The sequence below is a fragment of the Punica granatum genome, chromosome 3, assembly GCF_007655135.1.
Source record: "Punica granatum isolate Tunisia-2019 chromosome 3, ASM765513v2, whole genome shotgun sequence".
NCBI lineage: Eukaryota > Viridiplantae > Streptophyta > Magnoliopsida > Myrtales > Lythraceae > Punica > Punica granatum.
The window spans coordinates 11,868,008-11,890,857 of record NC_045129.1 but is presented as its reverse complement, the minus strand read 5'-3'; the positions used below and the strand labels follow the sequence as shown (position 1 = coordinate 11,890,857).

The 22,850-nt window shown below is 43.1% G+C and overlaps 1 protein-coding gene across 1 annotated transcript; it reads right to left on the bottom strand.

The window, feature by feature from the left end:
• Positions 1–8,504: 8,504 nt before the first annotated feature.
• LOC116200385 (pollen-specific leucine-rich repeat extensin-like protein 3) lies at positions 8,505–9,059 on the bottom strand. Its single transcript, XM_031531234.1, has one exon. It carries the CDS (start codon positions 9,057–9,059, stop codon positions 8,505–8,507), a length of 555 nt encoding a protein of 184 aa, XP_031387094.1.
• Positions 9,060–22,850: the final 13,791 nt, after the last annotated feature.

Sequence of the window (22,850 nt, the reverse complement as noted above, 5' to 3'; positions counted from 1 at the left end):
TATTTTATAGCTACACAATTTAATAAATTCTGCCTGAAAAAAGTGATCGGAAAGTAGTCCTGATGCACTTTGCTTTTTTTTTTTTTATAGGTCGGGAGGTATTGTGCAAAATTGTGAAGGTCAAGGGGTACTCTGCCATTAGGCTTAAAGTTCGGAGGGCGAACTGCATTTTACTCTTTTTATAATGATTGAAAAGTGAGGTTACATCTACACACATATATATATTTGATTACATGCTAAAATGGGGGTAGAGTCATAAAATAAGTAATGTGTTTAATCCGTTAATCAAAGCCTTGAAGCAATAGTGGGCTCGATCGAGCCCTCTGTCATGTACGGAGAAGGCTCCATCGAGCCCATGTGACTTCGGTTGAGCCCCTGGCACTTCATTTTTGCCGTTATCTTCAATCTCTTTATTGATTTTGTTTTTTTAGCAAAAAAACATCAATGGCCCTTTGTGATGCTTCTTGAGCCCTCTGTGCACAAAGGAATCGAGCTGCAATGATCAAGCCCTTTGGGGCTTCGATGAAGCTAGAGATTGAGCCTTGTGTGGTTTTAATCGAATCCTAGAAGACTCGATTGAGACCTCTATGCCTTGATCAAAGCACATAGAGGGTTCAATAGCTTCTCCGATGAAGCTTCATGGGCACATTCCTCCTTACCTCCAGCTGCCCAAGTTTCAAATCTTTTAATTTTTTTTGATAATATGGCTTGCCACGTCAATCACTGATAGTGATCGTTTTGTCACAAGTGATATGTTAATGGTCACATTAGCAAAATTGACGGAAATTTGAACGAATGCTAAATGGGATGAAAGTTCGTGTATTTCTTAGTCAGAAAATATAGTTTTTAATAAAACGTAAAAAGAATATATAAGATTTGTGTATTTCTTGACAAAAAATATAATTTGTGATAAAACGTATAAAAACTGTAGAAGTTATGATTTTTTTGGACATTTATCCAAAAGAGAAAGGAAAAAGTAAAAATGAAAAATTGATTTAAATAGTAATCTCAGTTTGGCCTCAGTAGTTTGAGTGGTGTTCTAAAATAATCTCTACTGTCCTCAGAGGCGAACACTCTACTACTTCCGGATATCCAAAACCCCACTGGTCTCGATAATATTGATTCGAGCTGAATCTGTACACTAAAGGGTAAAACTCTCTCAATAATGATTTTTGTTCATTCACAAGAGTCATGCCCGAAATCTTTTTTAAGGGAAACAAACTCTGAATTACCCAAATCAATCCATGTTAGTACTAAGTCCCAAATATGAGTCATTTGGAAAATTGTTTTGGATTTTTTTTTAATTGAGACTTCACATGGAGTAGAATAGACATGATGACGAGTTCAGTTACTATCTTCACCGTTCATATTTAAGTTTTTTGGTAATTGCTTCTGGCACCTTTAGGCAGCCTCGATCCTCATCACCATACTGCAATTCAATGACAACTAGTCGAACATTCACTAGTAAGGAGCAAATATTTGGTAAGTATTACTTACTCATCCACTTAGATATATACCATCCAATCTGAATGTTTGAAAGTGAAAAATTGACTCTACAATGGTCCGACATTTATAAGTATTCTAACCAAGCTGATTAATTATATGCAGCATTGAGCTCCGGAAGCCAGTCGTACGAGGCAAGAGGAGGAAGGGAGAGTAGATTGGTAGTAACTACTCGACCAATATTTTCTCCACTAATAAGTATCGTTGAAACTCATGATGGACCAATATTTTCAAGCCACGGTACGATCAATTTATGTCCATGGTAAACTTATGTGGAATGTGGCTGGATCCGAGCACCGGCAACGTCGTATTGGGTCATTCCAATTAGCTTTGCACCACCTCTGGTCAGAATCTGCTCATCTCACCTTTGACGAGGTTGTTTTGATCTAAGATCAATGCAGCTTGGAGACTAGATATAGCCACTTCTAATTGGATCCACATCTAATAGTGGCTGAAACATCCTCATACCAGTTAAATATGGACTCTGTTGCTAAATTGACCCAGCACAACCTCACCGCCATAACAATGCCAACATGGACAAGCGACGCGATGGTGGGATCTTTCGATTTCCGATTACCATTCTATCCATAAGGTTACATTAATGGGGCCAGCACTCAATTGCCCTTAGTTAAATGATACGAAGAATACCACTGTGGGGGCAACACGGAACAGTTTTCCGAACTTCGATAGGAAGTACCAACACAACCTTAAATACGAGGAGCTTTTCGAGACCTCATTCAAGTTACTGGGGCAAACTGAAAATTACCCCAAGGAAAGTAAAAAAGGCCAAAAAAAAAAAAAAGGATTGTCGTCTTCTTCTTCTTCTTCTTCTTCTTCTTCTTCTTCTTTTTCCTGTTTCCTCAATAATTGCTAAGAGCTCGTCGTGCTGCTCTGCGACTGGTCGATGAACGTTCGAAACCAGAAAAGCCAACCTGCTAGTCAAAACACAACCGTAGAACAATGCAATGCTGGGCCCGTGATTGCCTCGGCCCAATATTGATGTATTTGGGCTTTGTAGCAGAGCCCACTGACTTGAATTTGGGCTGAACCGGTTATTTGCTAAATTTCGCACAGGTTCATGCTCACGAGCCATTGTCCGGGAAGCTCTCATTTATTTGTCCATCGAATCGATTCCACATTTCGCCTTGTTTGAAAATAGGATTTTATTCCAAAATTATACTCCATTCCAAATTTCCAACTTTCCCGTCCGACTGATGCCTTGAAGAGTCCGAAGCTCACTTTCAGACGCCGATTACACTCTCAAATGGTGGATTTCTCGCCAATAATCGGCAGTCTGTGGCTCAATCTGATCTACAGTTAACTAAATTGGCACAATTATTTTTTTTCACGTTCTTGCCACTATGTCATTCTCTTCCTCTGTGAATTCCTCTCTCTCTCTCTGCGCCTACCCTTAGATTAAATCTGCACTGTCATTTTCAAGAGAAATGTGTTGCATGTTTTGCCTTACACTTTTTTCTGTAAAAATAATTGTGCCTCTTGTAAAAATACCTTTTAGTTTTTGACATTCTAAAATGTACTCCTTTTTTTTTTTTGCTGTGTTATTCCAAATATATTGCGCTCTTTCAGAATATGTTTTAGTTTTTTGTTCAAGATGATTTTGTAGTGCAACTACTAAAAATCTAATGTGCCCTTTCAGAATTAAAAAAAAAAAGGAAAAAAAAAACAAAAGAATTGAATCAACGTACCCCTTCATACATTGGCCCATATATATCGGACCTTCCACCGCTTCTCCCCTACCAACCCTCCCCGACCACACACGAAAGGAAAAAGGGGGAAAAAAATAAAGACAATGAAATCAGAAAGGAAAATTAGGATGACCCTCCACGGTAAACGATTGTTCTCAAGTTATGTTTTTTTTTTTTTTTCACTCTCTTTCTGCCTGTGTGCTGCTCTCATCTATGCCCCGCTCTAAACACTAGCATTTCATTCAAGTTGTTGCCTAATGATCCTCTCTCTCTCTCTTTTACATTCTTTTCAGGGGATGTATTCACCCATCTTTCCCATGATCCTCGATCTGGAGTTCCACTTATAGTGCATGTTAAATGTTTCATCAATTCCCTTATAACAAATTTATGTAGTTTCCTTTATTATCTATTAGGCAGATATATAAAGCTCTCGTGTTTGCCCCGGTCTGTCTTTTTAATTTTAGTGGCGATTCGCTCGACATATTTATACTATCATTAAAGAATTTCCCTTAGAGAAAGAAATGAACTTCAACGAGGAGGCACTTAAGAGGTGGGGTTATATCCAGTGAGACAAACGAACTGTGGAATACTGCATTTTTTTAGTATAGCCTAATTTACTTCGTCCTTCAATGTCGAAAACAGCAAAATGCTGCCATTTTTGTGAAAAAAGAAAGACTGTCGGAAACAGCAAAATGGTGCGATCTTTGTGGAAAAAGAAAGACTCAGATAGCAGTTTGCTTGATAAAATATATAGTTGAGATAATTTTTATATTATACTTGTCTCTCTAGAAGATACATACAAGTTAACTCAAGATTTTGTTCTTTTTTTTTGTTACTTACAGATCTTGTTTTTTTCGTTAGACCCGCACGACTTGAAACACTATTATGTATAATCTACATAACAGTGAATAATATATCTTATATCTTATGCTATTATTCGACAAAGAGTTTGATTTTGTAACAATCTGCTCATTTATATAATAATTGAAAATTAAAAAATATCCTTATGTTTAATTTAAGTATCTTATAATTATAAAAGAGAGAAACTGAAAGATAATATTGTCCATTTGATATTGTTTGCCCATCTCATCCTCTCAATCTCACGTTATATCACGTTATTTTTTGTTTCTTTTTCGAATTTTATCATTATTTCGATGTATGCATTTCGCGCATAATACAGGTGCCCCAGAAATATAAATAAGGAGGAGACGAGTCAGCAATTTTTCTCATGTTCCTCGATTTTTGTTTTCGATTACTACTATTACTTGATCTATTTATTTAAGTTATTCCTCGTAGCTGAGCCATTTACCATGGTTAAAGTGGAATCCCTTTAATTTTATAGCTGAATCACTTTTACGTTTTCACCTCGTTTGGAATCAATTCCCATTGTTTCACACTATTACACATATGAAAATAATGGAAAAAAATTGGACTTAATTGTCAACTGCTCCTATCAGAAAAAGTTGGACTGTAGATTCCAACCATATTTATTACACTATCCATTTAATTAAATTATTTAAAGTTGTAGTAATGAAACTCAATATTAAGTAAATTACATGTGTTTCAAGTAAGTGGTACGTATTTTGAAAAATTAGTAAATTATTTATATTTGAAGTAAATTACATGAACTTCGAATAATTTTTACTTACACTATTAGTAAATCACATGAAATTTGAGGAACTTAAAATTTTTCATGAATATCTGGTTGCAGCTTACCGCTACCTTTAGTGATTGCACTGTAAAATTTCCCCAAACTATTCCTTTCTCTTTCTTTGGGTGCATATATGTACGTGATTGTTGTTTCATTTAATTTCTTAAATTTATTTAAGAGTCATTCTCATAATTTGGGTGAGGGAAGCCTATCTTTATCATGGTATAGATAGATATAGATGGATGAGTTAGCTTTGACTGTTGGTGTACCTAAAACCTCATAAGATATTATCTAGTCATCCTCACTTGTTCTGTTGCATCCATCCATCTATCCATCCATCAATCAATAAATTAAAGTAGGATTAATTGCGTCAAAAATAATGAATTTTTACATTTTTTCAAACCTAGCATGAATTTCGTTTTTTCCCCCCCATAAAAATGCATAATCTGTCCACAAATCCGTTCATTTCAGTGAGATGGCACAGTAATGGCAAGGGACATGGCAAACGGAATACTCGGTGGCAATTGACGGAGCTTTGATATATAGTTGCAACAAAATCATGAAATTTCACTGTTTTTAAAATCTAGTATGAACTATGTTTTTTGTTCCAAATCTATCGTCCAACGTGGGTCTATATGGTTGTGGATGTATTTATTAGATGAATTGGTTAATTGAATGAGTTGGGATATGTCTCTTGTAATGGCGTATGTATCTGGGGAAGGCATATGTAATCAAATGAATATTTTGGAATGAAAGAGTTGTCATTCGTTTCTTTCGTGTTTTGGTTTGAAAAAATAGAGGGCAAAAGTACAATTATATTTCTAACTTGATAGCCTGATCTCATGAACACAAAATCATAATTTGTAATGGATATGATATTATATATTGTCATTCTAATAGGAAAATATTAAACAATGATAATCACCACCCAAAATAAAAACATCTCCATACGTTTTAATTAAAAGTATATGAAATCATCACCTAAAACACATATTCAGTTCAACATGAAATAACTATTCCCAGATTAATAACCTTAAACAACAAATAAGGACCACAAGTCAAACACTGAATCATAACGTATATGTAATGTACACTGAGCTTATAAGCGATTAAACACATCTTTAATTCAAAATCTTGAACTGATACGTAGTGGAACCCAAGTCTCATATAAATCCTATTATCTTTCTTTCTCTAACCAATGTGGGACTAATTCATTTTATTTCTCGATACTCGTCCTCATGTGGCAATGTGTGGCCCTTTCAACTTGTCTACACACGTCATGTACCCTTAAACACCCGTTCTCAATAACTAATCACGAGGCCGGCTTCCTCTGTTGTGCTCATGTGAGAGGAAATAACATGAGCGCATTTTTGGCTGCTCTCGATATTGAGTTAGCATGGTGTGAGCCTACGTGTGTGCACAAAAGCATACCTTCGATTCTATGTCAATTTTCATTGGATCTATAAGTGTACGGAAGTTGGATCTGCACATAATAGGTCCTCTACCGGTTCTCGTAGGAGAAGTCGCCACAGACCTATTTGAGGTCATCGAAGCCTTAGGCTCGTAAGTTGCCTGCGTCTAGGTTGGTACGAGATACTGCCACCTAGGTTCAATAAGGTCATAGTATCAAGGAATTTTGAGTTCGGGGATTCTATTAATCGAATTTTCTCGATTGTTCGAGAATTGGTACTCAGTCTACTTGGGTTTGTTAAATTTTCATTAATTGTCGAGTTATTAGGTCGCAATCCACGCACTCGTATGTATCTTGAAATTTGTGAAATGGATCAAATCAATTTAATTCCATTGGGCATATGAGATGGACTCACCCATTATTTGGGCCTTCAATGGGCCCACTTCCTATCCATCTTACATGACCAAGCCTATTCGATCGATCCAACCCTTGTGTGTTCTCATGATCCACATTGACTATTCTCAGGATTATTTCCTATAATCGGGTTGACCGAAGTCAACGGAAGTTGTTCATGGGCCTATCATATCGAAACTAGCACACGTGGTCATGATCTTACTCTTACTTACCATGATATTCAATCGAGATTTGATTACCGAAATTATCTCAATGTTTGGTCTCGTACTCCCCTATAGTATAGACGCTGATCATGTTGATAGTGGGTCCCGAGCTCGACTCATGATTAGGGAGGGAATTTGCTTGCACATTCGAAGGTCTGACGGCGTTGAAAAAAAGTTTCTTATCATCAATCATCTGTTGGATTTTCTCCCGCAGCTTCCAATAGTTGTCGGTGGTGTAGCCGAGTACGCCCTGATTATATTCACAGCGCCGACTCTAATCCTGGTTGGTCGGGTCAAAACAAGGATTATGTGTTATTGGTTGGATCTTGTAGCCCGCGAGGAGCTGCTGATATATGTGAGAGAGTGGTGCAGGCAGGGGCGTGAACTGCTTACGTTGCCGAGGTTGCGATATGCCACCTTGTTGACCCAGTGGGGTTGGGGCCTATTGCACTGGCTGAGGAGCTCTCGAAGCTGGGGGCCTGTACTGTGGGGTTTGAGGAGGAGCAGGAGTGTAGTGATGAACGATTTGTTGCGGGGTTGATGAAAGTGCGGCCGGTGGGGCCGAGTAATAAACCGGTTGAGCGGGAGTTGAGATAGATAGTGCGAAGGCGGTGGAGCATACGTGGGGGTAGTAGATGGTGCGGGCGTGAAGCTCACCAAGTACTGCTGCAGCGCATGATGCCCCAGATTGACGGCATTGACCGAGACCTCCTTGCCCCTTCTGCTGTTAGTAGGGGCTGTTGCTGTGGCGGTCTTCCTCGAGGACTCTCCTTCCCCTTTCTTTGCCGGGCCCTCTATCATCCTGAGCTTGATGCCTAAGCCAACCTACTTCCCGGCCGTAATCATCTCTGAAAACGAGGACTTGTGACCCATAAGATGAGAGTAGTAGGCCCCCATGAGTGTCCCGTAGAGCATCTATATTTGTTGTGCCTCGCAAATGGGGGAAAAGTGCTTCGCTGCTTCCGAACGCCAGTTCGTGGCGTATTGCTCGAACTTCTGACCCTCCTCCATTTCCATTGTGCTCAGCTCGAGGAAAGATGAAGGCATCTCCATATTGTACTGATGCTGTTCAGCGAACTTCTTGGACAGTTCGGTCCAAGAGGGGATGTCTTCCGCTTGGAGCGACATGAACCAGTTGAGAGATGGTCCTAATAGGCTCTCTTGGAAAGTGGCAATGACGAATTGTTCATAGTCCCAATATTTGAGCATCTTTCTGCGATAGTGGCGGAGATGGTGTCGCGATTCTGTAGTTCCGTTGTACTTTTGGAAGTCAAGCATTTTGACCTTCGGGGATAGCTACATCCCTGGGAAGAGAGTTGAATCTAGATAACTAGTGCCATGTCGAAGATCACTAACTTGGAAGGCCTGATAGTCTCTTCCATCTTCTTCATTTTCTGCTCCTGCTCAGAGTAAGTGATGTTTATGGGAGGAGGAGTTTGGTAAAGGAGGCCGATGTGGGGTTGTGGAGCTTGGTAGGGGAAATATTCAGTCGTGTGAGCAAGAGCCTGGGCGGTCGTAGGCGAGAACATTATCGGCGGCGGGACCGTCGAGATCGGAGCTAGGACCGGCGCGGAGACAGGTGGGGGCACGAACATAGGCGGTTTTGATGCTGCTACTTATGGGAAAAGAGCGACAGCCGTGACGTTAGACGAGTGCGAGAAAGTGGGCAGTGCCGAGAGATTGTTAACCGGATAGGCCGCAGGTGTGTTCACTGTCGTCGGGGTGGGCTCATCTCTACTCTCGGGAACAAAGGTCGACGGGGCCCATGGGTTCGGATCGACCACTGGCTCATACCCTGGAGGCGGGGTGGAGCTCGATGAAGCACAGTTTGGGCCTCTAAGTAGGGCCATAAGCTCAGCCATATTGGTGGCCATGTTTGCGGCTAGTTGATTGATTGTGCTCTCGAGCAGTGCAATGCGCACACGATCATCTGATGCAGATGACGCCTGCACTATCGGTGGTGGGGCTTGCGGGAGAGGCGCTCCTGAATATGTCGGGGGTGTGGCCGAAGACGCAGGTGGCGGGAGATGAGTCGAAGGAGCTCCCTGATATGCCAGTGGTACGCCTGCAGGGGTCAGTAGCGGCGGCACGTGCATCGTGGGCTGTTGAGAATGAACCGGCGTTGGTGGTGTGTTCTCCTCGAAGGCAGCAAGTTGATTTTCCTCTGCCATTATTGACTGGAAACTTGTGGGATACCGATGGGGCGCCGCCAGTTGTTAACACCTATTACATGACTGTGTGAATTTCGATGTAAGGAAATTCTCTTTAAAATAGACATGCAAAGCAATGAATAAAAGATTGGATGCATGAAATGCATGAATTTTCAAAATTAATGCGGCCATTCGTATTGACTCAAAAGGGTTCAAAGTACAATACAAATTTTGAAAAGATAATCCTAAATCGGTCTTCCACCGCACCCGAGGTGCAAGCGACCGTCGCCATGGGAAGCACCGATTCCAGGCAAGGGCCTAGCGGAGTTGTCTATCCTAGGATGCGTGTAGACCTCCACGGACCTTTTTCCTGGACCTCTCCAAAGCGGCGTTCGCTCGCGCCAATTCCTGATCGCGCCTCTGTAGCTCGACGCGGGTTTGGGCGAGCTTCCTCTGTAGTTGACGCTGATCAATAAGCTGCTCGTCCTTTTCTGCGACTTCCAGGCGAAAACGATCTCTCTCGGCTCTGAGGCTAGTAAGCTCGGTTTGGATGGCCATATTTGGGGTGGGAGATGTCCCGAGTGCTCTGTTAGCTTCGACTTGTGGAGAGTTGGCAAGATCCTCATGTGCTTCTGGACCCCATCGATAGAAGCGAATGACGTATTCCTCCGTAGCTTGGAAATCTCGTTCCTCATGGGTCGGATGCTCGGGGAAGTATGACGTTTGGTGATCACGGTTTGCCACGCGGCCAAGACCTGCTCGATACTACTTTGGCGATCTACGGACGTTTGGTCCTCCCGCCAAGTATGTTCGAATTTAGTTCGCGCCGTATCCTCGGGGACCATCTGTAGGCCGTTGAGCTGCTTCACTACTCGTACCAGAAAATAAGTAGTGGACCCCGCATGACTCACGAGTGGGACTCCATAAAAATCGGGACACCTGAGGGTCATGGGTCCGAGTGGCATCCACATTACATGCCACTTAAAGCCCCTAGATGCTATTTCACGAAAAATCTTTGTCCACTCGAAAATCTTACATTCTTCCACACGTACGAGTGGTAGGAATCGAGAAATAATCGACTCCGGGCCATTAAAATACATAATCGGGCATACTAGACCAAGGGGGCTTGTGTGGCTTTGAAGCCAAATTTATAAAAGGATAGGGAATCCTCTTATCCTTCGGTCGCATGTTCCCAGAACACGGTCGAGGGATTGAACGGTCTCATTCACGAGGGCTACCTCGTAACCGTGCCCTCCGACCACTTGGAGGATGACGCTGGCCAAGGTTGCGTCAATGAGACCACGCGAGTGAAGGAATAGGAGGGTCCCAAAAATTAGTAATAGGAAAGCATGACATAAATCTTTTTGGAGAAAATCCCCTTGGACCCTGCGCACTCAGGATTCGATAAAAAGGAGAAGTTTCTCAATTGCTATCTCCATGCCACCGGAGTATGCGAGTTCGGCACTTAGACAGGTCGTAGGAATCCCGAGTAGGCGTGAGACTAGAGTCAATCGGGTAGTGCGGAAGTCGGGTTCCACGATGCCGTGGGCGACCGCAGTTCGGCCGATGAGCGTCCGATACTCCTCAATGGTCGGCGTGAGTTCGGTACCCTATATGTTGAAAACAGCGTGGCTTGGGTTCCAAAAAGCAATGGCGGCCTCGAGGAAATTCCAGTCGAGTGGTCAGTAAGGGAACGGCCCCTACGAACGCAGTAATATAGTGGCGGTCGAACGTGCCCAGTGCCGCCCATATACGGGTGATCGTCTCGAGCGGCGACGTGACTCTATCGAGGCTCGGACAGGAGACCGAACGTGACATCCCTTACTAGGACGAAAGAAAGATCGACTTGAGACTTATCAACACAAATGACATCCTAATTTTTGAAATCACATTATGCATGTATGTAGAAAATAAATGCCCACGGCTTACTGAAAGTTACAATGTACATGTACATCTCTCTCGAAAATAAGAAAGGACCCAAATGGCGCGTAGGCCGACTCAAATGACAGTTGCTGAAGCCGGGTTGAAGGCTTGCATGGAGGCTCAGCATGATGCATGGTTTAGTACTAACGGGACCGTGCTATTTAGGGATGGGGGGCCTCGACTCAAGGGCGTGAATTCCTTGAAATCGGGCAAGGCTCTTTGGGGGCCTAATCCACAATCCAACCGTACGACGTACCCTTACTCGGATCCCCTATCTATCATGTGCTCCTAACATCAGTCGTTCCTAAAACTAGCATGATATATGTGTAAAATAAATGTGTATAAGTAGATAAGCAGTAAACAACGGAAAGCGGTAAATAATCAACAAATTCGACTCCGCATTGTTCACAAAATTTCGGGTCTTCTTTTTCATCTCCAGTTACTCATAATTTCCACAAGCGCAAATTCCACTTTTTATATCTTAATGCATGTATTTAATTTATTCGGAGCTATTAGAGCGGGATCCACTTTTTGGGGAATATGAGTCGAAGCAATAACAAGAATATTTTTAGTGGGACATCTTTCACAATCCCTGGAGAGATAGTTCTAATAAGAGGACTTGTATTTATTAAACATGTGTAGATAACTATCTATATTGATTTCCTCCCTTATTTGAGTTCTATTCGGGAAAGCACTATATAAAAATTTAGATTTTCTATTCAATAGCATATTTTTTCACAGTAGCGGGATCACTATAACTTACTCCATTTTTCATATATCCCTACCGCTTTATTTGCTCTGTTCTATTTATTTGTTCCTACAAATTAGAATTTTCCTAACAATCTAATTTCCTATCAGGATTTCTACTTATAAAGTGAGCCAAGTATTTTATATTTCAAATAAAGCAAAATCATTTTATCTACGATTTTAAACAAGCAAGCAAACAAACGGAATCGAGCCCGAATCCTCTAAGTTTTCCCAGTGGAGTTACCAAGTTGTGCGCACTCGAATTTCGTCTCGTCGGGGCACGCGTGCGTGCAAATGCAATAGGGCTTGGGAGTGTCCACCTTCCCGGGGACGCGCGACAGACGCACATGAGAGGGAGTCACCACTACCTGTTTACGACCTGAAAGTTGAGGGCCGGTGAGTTGGCCGGGTCTAGGGGTATTTGATACACCTAGTATGCTAAGGCAATGGTCTGTATGGAACCGAAAATTCCGAATTCGGGGGTTCTATTATGTGTGGGCCTATATCCCACAGGTCCTTTCGGTACTCTAGCTTGCTAAGCTTCCCGTTTTATTTATTTACCGCCTGATTTAGGGTTGCACTCGACTCGCCCGTTTTGACACCGTAAATTCGAAGATACACTTGAACCATCCACTTTCCGACTGGGATTCTTACATAAATAAATGTACAACAGAAACCCTTAAATTGTTCTCTCAAATAAAATACAAATTACAATGACTGAAACCCAATCGGTTCACGTTCGGTCATTATTCCACTCGTACTCACCATGCGGTTTGGAAAGACTGAAAATTAAATTAAGATACGCACTCGGTATATGGGGGCATTGGACCCGGTGATCGACGGTTGGGGGGCGTTGGACCCGTGTAAATCGTATCCTAAGGATCGAGCTCAATCTGTATAACAAACAAATGCAAGAATATAACAAGTAAGCACAAATAAACAAACAATAAGGTTTGGTTATTGTCGGATTTATGTGAGTTAACCAATTATTAACCGGGGTACCTTGGCATGCAAATCCTACCTTAAAGCAAACAAAAGGGTGATGGAGAGGGTATGTAGCATTCGACATTATTTTAGTGGACCTGTCAAACACAATGTCTGTAATCAAGTCTCGAATGTGTAGGTTGTTTTTAAATTGTTTGTATCGTGACTTACAGTTGTTACAAGTTGTTACAGAGTATGGATTTTGCTCGAAAACCCTAGAACCTAGTGCCTAACCCACCATTGTCCATTTTGTCTTAAGCCAAGTACGCAATTAATCCGGTGTCTGTATTTCGAACCAAAATACCCGATCTAACTACCCAAGATCATGCTAGGGTATCGCTAAATTGCAAATAGACTATTTCGCCCTTATAGTGAAAATTGTTTTCGGAAAAAGAGAGACTACACAGTTTGGGCCACCTCGGCTTGTGACTGGCGCTGACCAATTCCCTAGATCTTCCAGGGTTGTGTAAGAACCCCGAAAAAGCCAAAGAACCGGTCAATCTATCCGAAAGTGATCTAAAAAAAGTTTTCACACCCCGACCTGAGTTACCTAAAATCAGGTGAGACCTCGAGTCAGGACGTGCAAGTTCTTCTTAGATGTTCATGCCACATCGAACCGTATGTCTCAGGTTTTATTAAAATCACGAATTTTGAGAAAAGCACCAATGCATATTTGCAATTTATCGACGCGTGTTACTGGTTAATTATCATTTCGTGCAAAATTATTAAGGCCGAGTGGATTAATTAGTCGTATGAAAGTCCCATTTACCCAGTTGATGGAATTGTTAAGTTTAATGAAAATTTGCCAAATGCTTTAATTTATGGGTTTCGAACCGCCGGAATGATTATTAGTGGACCGCTCCTAAAGAGCTCTAATTCCCGACTATCTTGGGATTATTTCAAATTTTTTATCAACTTTACGTGATTAAACCGATTCATGTGAGGTTTTAATCAAAGAGACATTCAAATATTCGAAGCACACAAATATGGGCAAATGATCACAATAAAAATTAATTCGCGGTTTTAAGTCCAAGTGATTAATTAAACCGTTTTGATGCATTCTTTGCCGTAGATTCTATAGTTTATGAAGTAATTTGTTTAAATCTAACGCATTTAACGTACAATTTATCATCCAATTAAAACCAAACATGTAATACGGTCGCATGCAACCATATATCAAATCATGATCATAACGCACATCTCATGAATTACCTAAAGATCGAATTTAAAGTAATTCTGAAAGAACAGGGATTGATTTGAGAATTCTGCTAAAAATCTCGGAGACTAATTTGAGACAACTTGAAAAGTGCCCTGGACTAACTTGGAACGTCTGAAAAAATTCTGTGGCTGAACGGGAATTAAAAAATGGCCTGAGATCTGATTGAAACAGATTTTAAAGTTCGGGACTGATCTGAAAAGTGGAAAATGTCACAGGGACTTAACTGAAACAAATTCAAAAGTTTTCTGGACTGGTTTTAAATCGTCAGAAAATTCTATGGCTGAACTGAAAATAATGAAAGTGCCTGGGACTTCTCTGAAACGAATTTTAAAATTCGGGACTTATTTGAACAAAAAGAAAAAAATGTCCCAGGGACTGAACTGAGACACATCAAAAAGTTTTCGGGACCGGTTTAAATCGTCTGAAATATTTAGGATCGCACGGAAAATACTGGGAAAGTCCGCGAATCGACCGAAATGAATTTAAAAGTTCGGGACTGATCTGGAAAAAAGTGGAAATGTCATAGGGGCCCAACTGAAACAGCTTAAAAAGTTCTAGGGACTGGTTTGAATCTTTCGAAAATTCTGTGGCCGAACTGAAATCGTCAACAATGGTCCATGACTTATTTGAAACGAATTTGAAAGTTCGGGGCTGATCTGAAAGGGCGAAAAATGCCCTAGGGACTAAACTGAGATAGATTGGAAAAGTTATGTGGACTGATTTGAATCGCCTTAAAATTCAGTGGCCGTGCTGAGAGTGATAAAAATGTTTCAGGACTCGACTGAAACAAATTTAAAATCTAGGGCTGTTCGAAAAAATAAATGAAAGGCGACAAGGACTAAACTGAGATAGTTTGAAAAGTTTCCCCAAAAAAATGGGTTCGGATTAATCCGGCTCATTCACGCAATCCACAAACGTTCATTTCATATTATTATCACCCAAGCAACATCAGTATACAACAATGAGGCCCTACACATGATACTAAGTTGGAATTTATACCTATTTTGGGGAAAAAAAAAACGTTGGTCGGGTCTGTCATGGTAAGTCGGGTCGGCACAGACCCGGCTGAATGGAAAACGCTCGAGAAAGACCATATGATGATTCTAGAATATAATTAAAGGCTGTTGGACTGAAATTGAAGAGTCATTTCGTGCTTAGTTTTCTGAGTTGTTTCTGCATTAAATAGGGTCAAATAAGATGTCATTGGAAAGCCCTAGAAGTCTAGTTTCCAATGAATCAAACTGTTCGTAATTTGGAATTGTCTAGGAAACGTCATTGTCATTTTCGTGAGTTGTGTCCAGAAAAATCCGAGAAGATAGAATTAGAGTTAATGGGGTGTCTTGGGAAGCTAAAATGTCCTTGTGTCCTTGTTCTATAAATAGGATGATCGTGTAAGGATATGGGCAAGTCATCTTTGAAGTAATCAATTTATATTTTAGAGTAACTCATTCTTTGAGTTGTTCTTCTTTGATTTCGAATAACTTAGGTGGATTCCTAAGGTTCTTCGGGTCGTTCGCTCGTTGTTTTGGGGGCTTGGTCCTCTCTTCTCTCCTTACCGCCATCAGATTGGTATCAGAGCCACGGTTCTTTCCATGGCGAACCGTCGACGTAGAGTACCTGACGTCAACTTGGCTCCCACGGAGCGTGACCTTCGTGATGTTGAGATGGATGAGCTGAGGAGGCAAGTGCAATAACTCTAACAGCAAATTGAGCATTTCCAAGCTAGAAACCGTGACGAGACACGTCATGGTTTGGATGTTGGCGAGGTTGGGGAGGTTAACCCTTTCCATGACGAAGATTCTGATTCGTCCACCGAAAGAGCTTCTCATCGACTTGGTCGGAGGAATCGTTTTGAGGATTATGGCTGTCAGCACCCCATTTTGGCTCACCTTTCCAAACGATGATATCAGCAATGATCCAAGCCACAACTTGAGCAGAATACAGAAAAACAACTTAACAGAGCAGAAAATCACTATTCATCCCCAAGTCGGCAAAATCGAGCAAATGACACATGCATATGACAGAAGGACTCCAGGGGTCACCAAAGGGTAATAGAGTGACTAGAGAGCTCAGCAATATCCAAAACCGGCATTTTCAATATATCACACGGACAGTTTTATTTTCCGATAGTTCGCTCGATCATCGGAAGATAGCCAATATTGGACTCCAAAAATCCACTCCAATGCCAAACAGATGAAAAGTGTCCCCAAAGGCATTTTGCAAATCATCTGCTCTATACAGAACAACTTTCTGTATACAGACAACTTTTCAGTGGAAGTCCAAAAATGCCGGTTTCTCGGAGAAAAGTTAATTCCAAATATCAGATGCGGCCATGCCCCTCAATCATACAGAACACGAGCAGTGCTTCATATTGTCTTTTAGAAGCCATACAGACACTCTGAATGACTTCCGAACGACAAAACGGGCATACCCTTCTTCGGAAGAGTGTAATCGGAGACTGGTTTGATGGAATTACGGCAAACGAAGTTCACACTACATTGCCCTGAAAACTCCAGCGGACATTCGCAATTGGGCAAAACAGACAGCAAAACCCTTCACGGTTTCCCGAGTAACCTCCGAGGAGCAAAAAAGGCCATTTTCAGTGAAGATCCATATCCGGAGGTCCTCTTTGGGGAAACTTGACGCCGGATGCTTACCTTACACAATGCTAGCCTTCTCAAGGCTCAATGTGGAATCGTCGGAATGAATCACACAACTCATCTAGACCCCTCGAGCAGTGCTTTAAGGGTCTCAGATGCACTTTTCATATCCTTAGAGGCCCAATCTCAGCAAACAGAGATCACAGTAATCTCCGGATCGCCCAAGAAACTTAGAAAGCAATCTGAGAAATCCAGTTTCGGCCTCCTAGGACATCTCCGGCTCCATATTTGCATTTACCGGCTTAAGGGACAAGTGCCCACGTAATTTGACAATTTGTGTCAAAATGATCGACGTGGGATACAGATATAAGATATGTTGTCAGAAGTGGATAACCTCGCTCTGAATGCATAAAAGGAGAAAAAATCGGCTTCCGAGTCTCATACAGATATTTGGCAATTCCTCACGGAAAATGTCAATCTCGGACTCATTAAATCCGTTTCCTCGCGTATATCGATAATTCAAACCACGAATTTCGAATGCGCGATCAATCGAGACTCGAGCTTTTTCCCGGTTTCTCCTCTTCGGTCGTGGGACCCACGGACTACCCAAGATGAGTCACCCCTTTGTTCTAGAAGCTTCCTCTTCTTCTTCAATGCAAGAAGCCAACTTGCATTCTTAGCCAAAATATCCAAAGAGTTTGAAGACAACACTCCAACTCTTTTTCAATGCCATTTAATGCTTTGATCTCTTCTTCATTAATGCAAATGGACGAGGATAGGGCTAGATATTTCCTTAAGCAAACCGTCCATCCTAAGCATGCCCACTAATGATGCTTTGTTTCACTAATTGTGTCATTAGTTTTGCCTATAAATGGCCCAAAAGTGATTAAGATAATCACTTCTCCTCTTACATACTCTCTCCAACCTTTCTCCTTCAAGAAATCCTCTCAAACTTCATAGCCAAGAACACTCAAGAACCAGCAAGCTTCAACACTTCAAAACCAAGAGAGAAAAACCAAAGCAAACCCGAAGAAAGCTTTGAGTTTCTTAAGTCGGAAGCCGATGTTCATCATCCCGACTTAAGTTCAAAACTTCTCAAACTCCATGGACCACATGTTTTGGACCCAAGGAGTTCATTCATGAACTTAGATTTTTGGTTTGAAGTCATTTGCTCATCATTTCAGGTTGATTTCCACATATCGGGCGAAGATCGTGCTCTCGGGTGAATAGTGCACCCGTAGCTGCATGCTCGCGCGTCCAGCAGCGCACACGCGCGCACAGCAGCGCGCCCGCGTGCACGGACACGCGCCCCGCGTGCCCGCGCAAGCCAGCTGCGCGCCTCCCGTGCGTCCAACTGCGCGCACCGCCACGCGCCCGCGCACGCCAGCTGCGCGCCCCGCGCGCCTCCCGTGCACTCCAGCCACACGCCCGTGCACCTAGCTCCCCGAACGTGCATGCCCTTGCACCCGAGCACTCTTCCAAGCGTTCAACCGAGTCACCCGACTCTCGAACACTTCCCCGACTTTTTCCTCGTATCCCGAGGCTAGGTAAATCACTCTTGACTTAGAGGAGTTAGGGCACTTTACATTATTTGCATGGCTATGGAGTAATATGGCGTTTTATGCATGTTTAACTTGCAAGACTTAATTTTTATACACTTTCTTGTTATATTATGCATGTTCATCATCATATAACATGTTAGCATGTCGGGAAACGTTTGGATCGACCCTCGGAAGACCTTCCCGACCCGAAATAAGCAAAAGAGCTCTCGAGTTTGCCTCAAGAAGAGGTGACCGAGGCTTGACTTGCTTTCCTCGGGTTAAGATCGGCCTTCTTAGCCCGATCCAAGCTTGATTCCCGAGTTTTCTCGTGTTTACTCACATGCATGAAGTCGGTATTTTTTTATCGATTCCTTAAATAACTTGTTTGTGCATGTTTCCATGTTCGAATGCGTTATTCAAATCATGGCAATACCGACTTTCGTTTAATCGTGTCATTTATAATGTTTGTCGTTTAAGCATGCGAGAAATGATTCGAAACAAGACGGGGAAATCTCGTGGAACCCCATTCGGGCCATGGGACATCTCTCGGCTATCTCCAAGGAGAAGTAACCGAGAGCCTCTTAAACTCGTACGGGTTGCTTGAGGCTTCCTCTTCCCGTTTTGAGTCCGTTCTCGGCTTTCGTGTAATTTGCAATTTACATTATCGTCGCAATATCGCATGAAAATGTCTTTTCAAAACAAAGCATGCATGGATTCGGGTATCGATGACTCATTCGGGTCCATACGGTTATGAGGGTAGTTTCGGTGATTGGACCAAATTATCCTCGATCCTTATGGAATCATCTTGGTCGTCGAGTCGTGAATCGTTTTCACAATTAATGCATTCGGCACAACCCTTAAGCATTAATTCCACAAACGGGTTAATCGGGATGCTCACATGATTAAACCCACTTTACACTGATAAAAGTTTACACGAATTGGCCATTAACTGATAACTCGCGTCGATGAGTTGTCAAATGACGTTGGTGCCCTTTTCAAACTTATCAATTTCAAAACCCGAAACACGCGGTCCGATGTAGCATGGACGTCTGAAAAGGGCTTCTGTGTCTCAACTTGAGTTTTTACCTTATTCCAAGTAACTCAGGTAATGATGCAGAAGATCTTTCTAGATTACTTCCGGGCAGACCGACCGGTTCTTTGGCTTTTTCGGGGTTCTTGCATAACCCTGGACGATCCAGGGAATTGGTCGACACCGGCTACAGGCCGAGGTGGCCCGCACTACGATGTTTCTCCTTTTCTGAAAACAACTTTCAAATAAAGGGCAAAATCGTCTTTTCACAATTCAGCGACACCCCTAGGGTTAGCATGACAGAAACACTACAGTACGGGATAAGAATGGGCTACCTGTTCAGGTGCAAGTTCATCTGCATAGCATTTTCTTATCTAACTGATGAGTTTTTGTCATCCTAACATAGACTCGGGTAACTAGAACGGTTATCTCTGTCAGAAAACATGCAAAATCCTGATTAACCTTTCACTCGACCTAACCAAGCACTAGATAATGGTTAGGAGGAATTCTAGATTCCAAATCTAGAGTCAAAACACGAGTTTGGTTAATTCAGTGGTAATTCAGTGTCACAATACAAAACAACTGTAAAAGCAATCCACATACATGAGATTTGACTCTCTTTGTCAAGTTCTCAAAACAAAGCCGAATGCTAAAACATTGGCACGTGCTTGTTTATCTAGGGTAGGATTTGCATGCCAAAATACCCCGGATTAACAACTTGTTAAAACACGTACACTCGATAATAACAAACACCTTGTTTGTTATTTACCTGCTGCGTGTTATCTTTCCGCACATGTTTGCCATGCGGGTCGAGCCTGATCCCTAGGCCGAATAATATTAGGGTCCAACGCCCTAATCATCGATCACAGGGGCCAACGCCCTGTTCAGTGAGAGCGTTCATTGAATTTTAGTTCTTCGGTCTTTTCCCTAAACTCACGGTGAGTTAGAGCGGAATAATAACCGACCGCGAGTCTACTGGAATTCGGCCATTTGTAATTTTTATTTATTGTTTTTGAGAGCATTGTAAGGACTTTTATTTTGTACATTTGTTCTGTAAGAATTCCAGTCTGAAAGCGAACGGTCCGAGAGTCGAATTAATCGAATCAGTCTAATGCTTGCCCAGACACAAGTAAATCCAAGATCTCGCGGTTTTGGTTCACGCAGGGATTCAACCTCCATGGTTCGATGAACTGTAACGCAAGATTGTGAACCAACTCCCCGACATACGGGTTTACTTCTCTCTCGGCTTCTCAACCGACATCGTTTAATTCACCGAATCTTCGGTGTCAAAACGTGCGAGCCTAGTGCAGCTAAATTCATGCGGTAAATCATAAAACATGTAAGCCTAGCAAACCAGAGTACCGAAAGGGCGTACGGGATATAGGCCCGCACGTAACATTAACCCCCGAACACGGATTTTCCGGTTCCGCACAGATTAATGCCTTAACAACAAACTAGGTGTTCCATACCCCTAGACCCGGGTAACTTATCCGCCCTCGACCTTCGGGTCGTAAATGATAAGTGGCGACTCCTTCTCTCACGCGTGTCCGTCACGCGTCCCCACGGGAAGGTAGACACTCCCAAGCCGCGCGATCCAAAAGCGCGCATGCGGGCCCCGACGAGAGTCCACATTCGGGTCCGTACAGCTTGGCGACTCCACTGGGGACATACTTAGTAGGTTCAGGCTCGACCCGTTTGCTTTGCTTGCATGTTTATTTACCGCTTTCAGTACATTTCCCGCTTATCTACTTTACGCACTTTTATTTAAAAGCACTTGCATTGCATATCACGCTAGCACTAGGTACCTATGGGTCGCGTCCCACGACCGATTTTAGGCAACCCAGGTTAGACAGGGGTTCGAAGTAGGGGTACGGCGCACAGTTCGACTGTCGTTTAGGCCTTGAAAAGAATCCCGCCCGATTTCAAGGAATTGACACCCTTGAGTCGGGGGCCCCCATCCCTAGGTAGCACGGTTCCTGTAGCACTGAACCATGCATCGTGCTATGCTTCCATGCAAGCCTTCTACCCGACTCCGGCAATAGTCTATCGAGTCGGCCTGCGAGCCACTTGAGTCTTTTCCATTTCAAGAGTGGTGTACATGTACCTTGTAATTTTTATTAAGCCATGGGCATTTATTTTTCGAACTCATGCATCATACAATTTTCAAAATTAGGGTGTCATTCGCATTGATGAGTCCTAAGCTGATCTTCTTTGCATCTTGGTAAGGGATGTCGCACTCGGCTTCCTTTCTGCGCCTCGACAGAATCACGCCACCGCTTGAGCAGATTAGTCACATATGGACCAGCTTGCGTCAAATTGATCGAAACTATATCACTTCCTTCGTCGGAGATGTGCCCATGCTCTCCACACGCCGAGTAGATTAGAATTTCCTAGGAGCAGCGGTGACGTTCTGGGATCCAACCCATGCAGTCTTCAACATCCAGGGTACAGAGCTTAAGCCTATCATTGAGGAGTATCGGACCCTCATTGGCAAGACTACTATTTCCCACGGCATTGTGGAGCCTAACCTTCGTACTACTCGATTGGTCTTAGTCTCGCGCCTACTCAGGGTGCACAGATCTCAACTGCATGCCGAACTTGCATACTTCGGAGGCACTGGGATAGTAACCACGAAACTTCTCTGCTTTATCGAATCACAAGCACGCGAGGTTCGATGGGACATTTTTCAAGTGAATTTATGTCATGCAGCTTTGCTCCTTATTTTTGGAACCCTTTTATTCCCTAGCGCAGTCGATCGCATCGACGCAGCTTTGGCTAACGTCATCCTCCAAGTGGTCGGAGGCCGCGGGTACGAGGTAGCCCTAGTGGCTGAGACCATTCGGTCACTCGACCGCGTTACGCGAACAGCTGATCGAAGGTTGAGGGGGTCCCCAATCCTTTTGCAAATTTGGCTACAGAGCCACGCAAGCCCCTTCGGCCTCGTGCGCCCAGTCCTGTTTTTCAACCACTCGGAGTCGATCATTTCCCGGCTACTACCTTTAGTGCACGTGGAAGAACGCAAGGTTTCCGAGTGGATCAAAATTTTTCGTGAAGTATCACCCAAGGGCTTTAAGTGGCGTGCCGCGTGGATGCCACCCGGACCCATGGCCCTTAGATGCCTTGATTTTAACGGAATCCTACTTTTGAGCCATGCGGGGTCCACCACTTACTTCCCGTCGCGAGTAATGAGGCAGTTCGATAGCCTGCAGACAGTCCCTGAGGACACGGCACGGACTAGGTTCGAACACACTTGGCGGGAGGATCAGACGTCTATAGTTTGCCAAAGTGATATCCAACAGGTCCTATCCACATGGCGCACCGCGGTCACAGAGCTACGTTACTTTCCCGAACACCCTACTCAGGATGAACGGGATTTTCAGGCTACGGAAGAGTACATCCTCCGTTTCTACCGGCGGAATTCGTCAGTACACGAAGATTCACCGGCTCTCCACAACCTGAGGGTAGCACACCATATGGGGCACCCTCAACTTTGAGCATCGCCGTCCAAGCAGAACTCACTAGCCTCAGGTCCGAGAGGGACCGCCTTCGTTGGGAGGTCACCGAGAAAGATGAGCAACTCATCGATCAGTGCCAACTTCAAAGGGAGCTCCAAAGGGAGCTCGCCCAAGCACGCACCGAGTTACAGAGACGCGATTAGGAGTTCGCACCTGCGAACGCTACCTTGAAGAGATCCAAGAAGAGGACCCATGGAGGTCCCTACCCATCTTAGGATAGATACCTCCACTAGGCTTTCGCCTGGAATTGGTG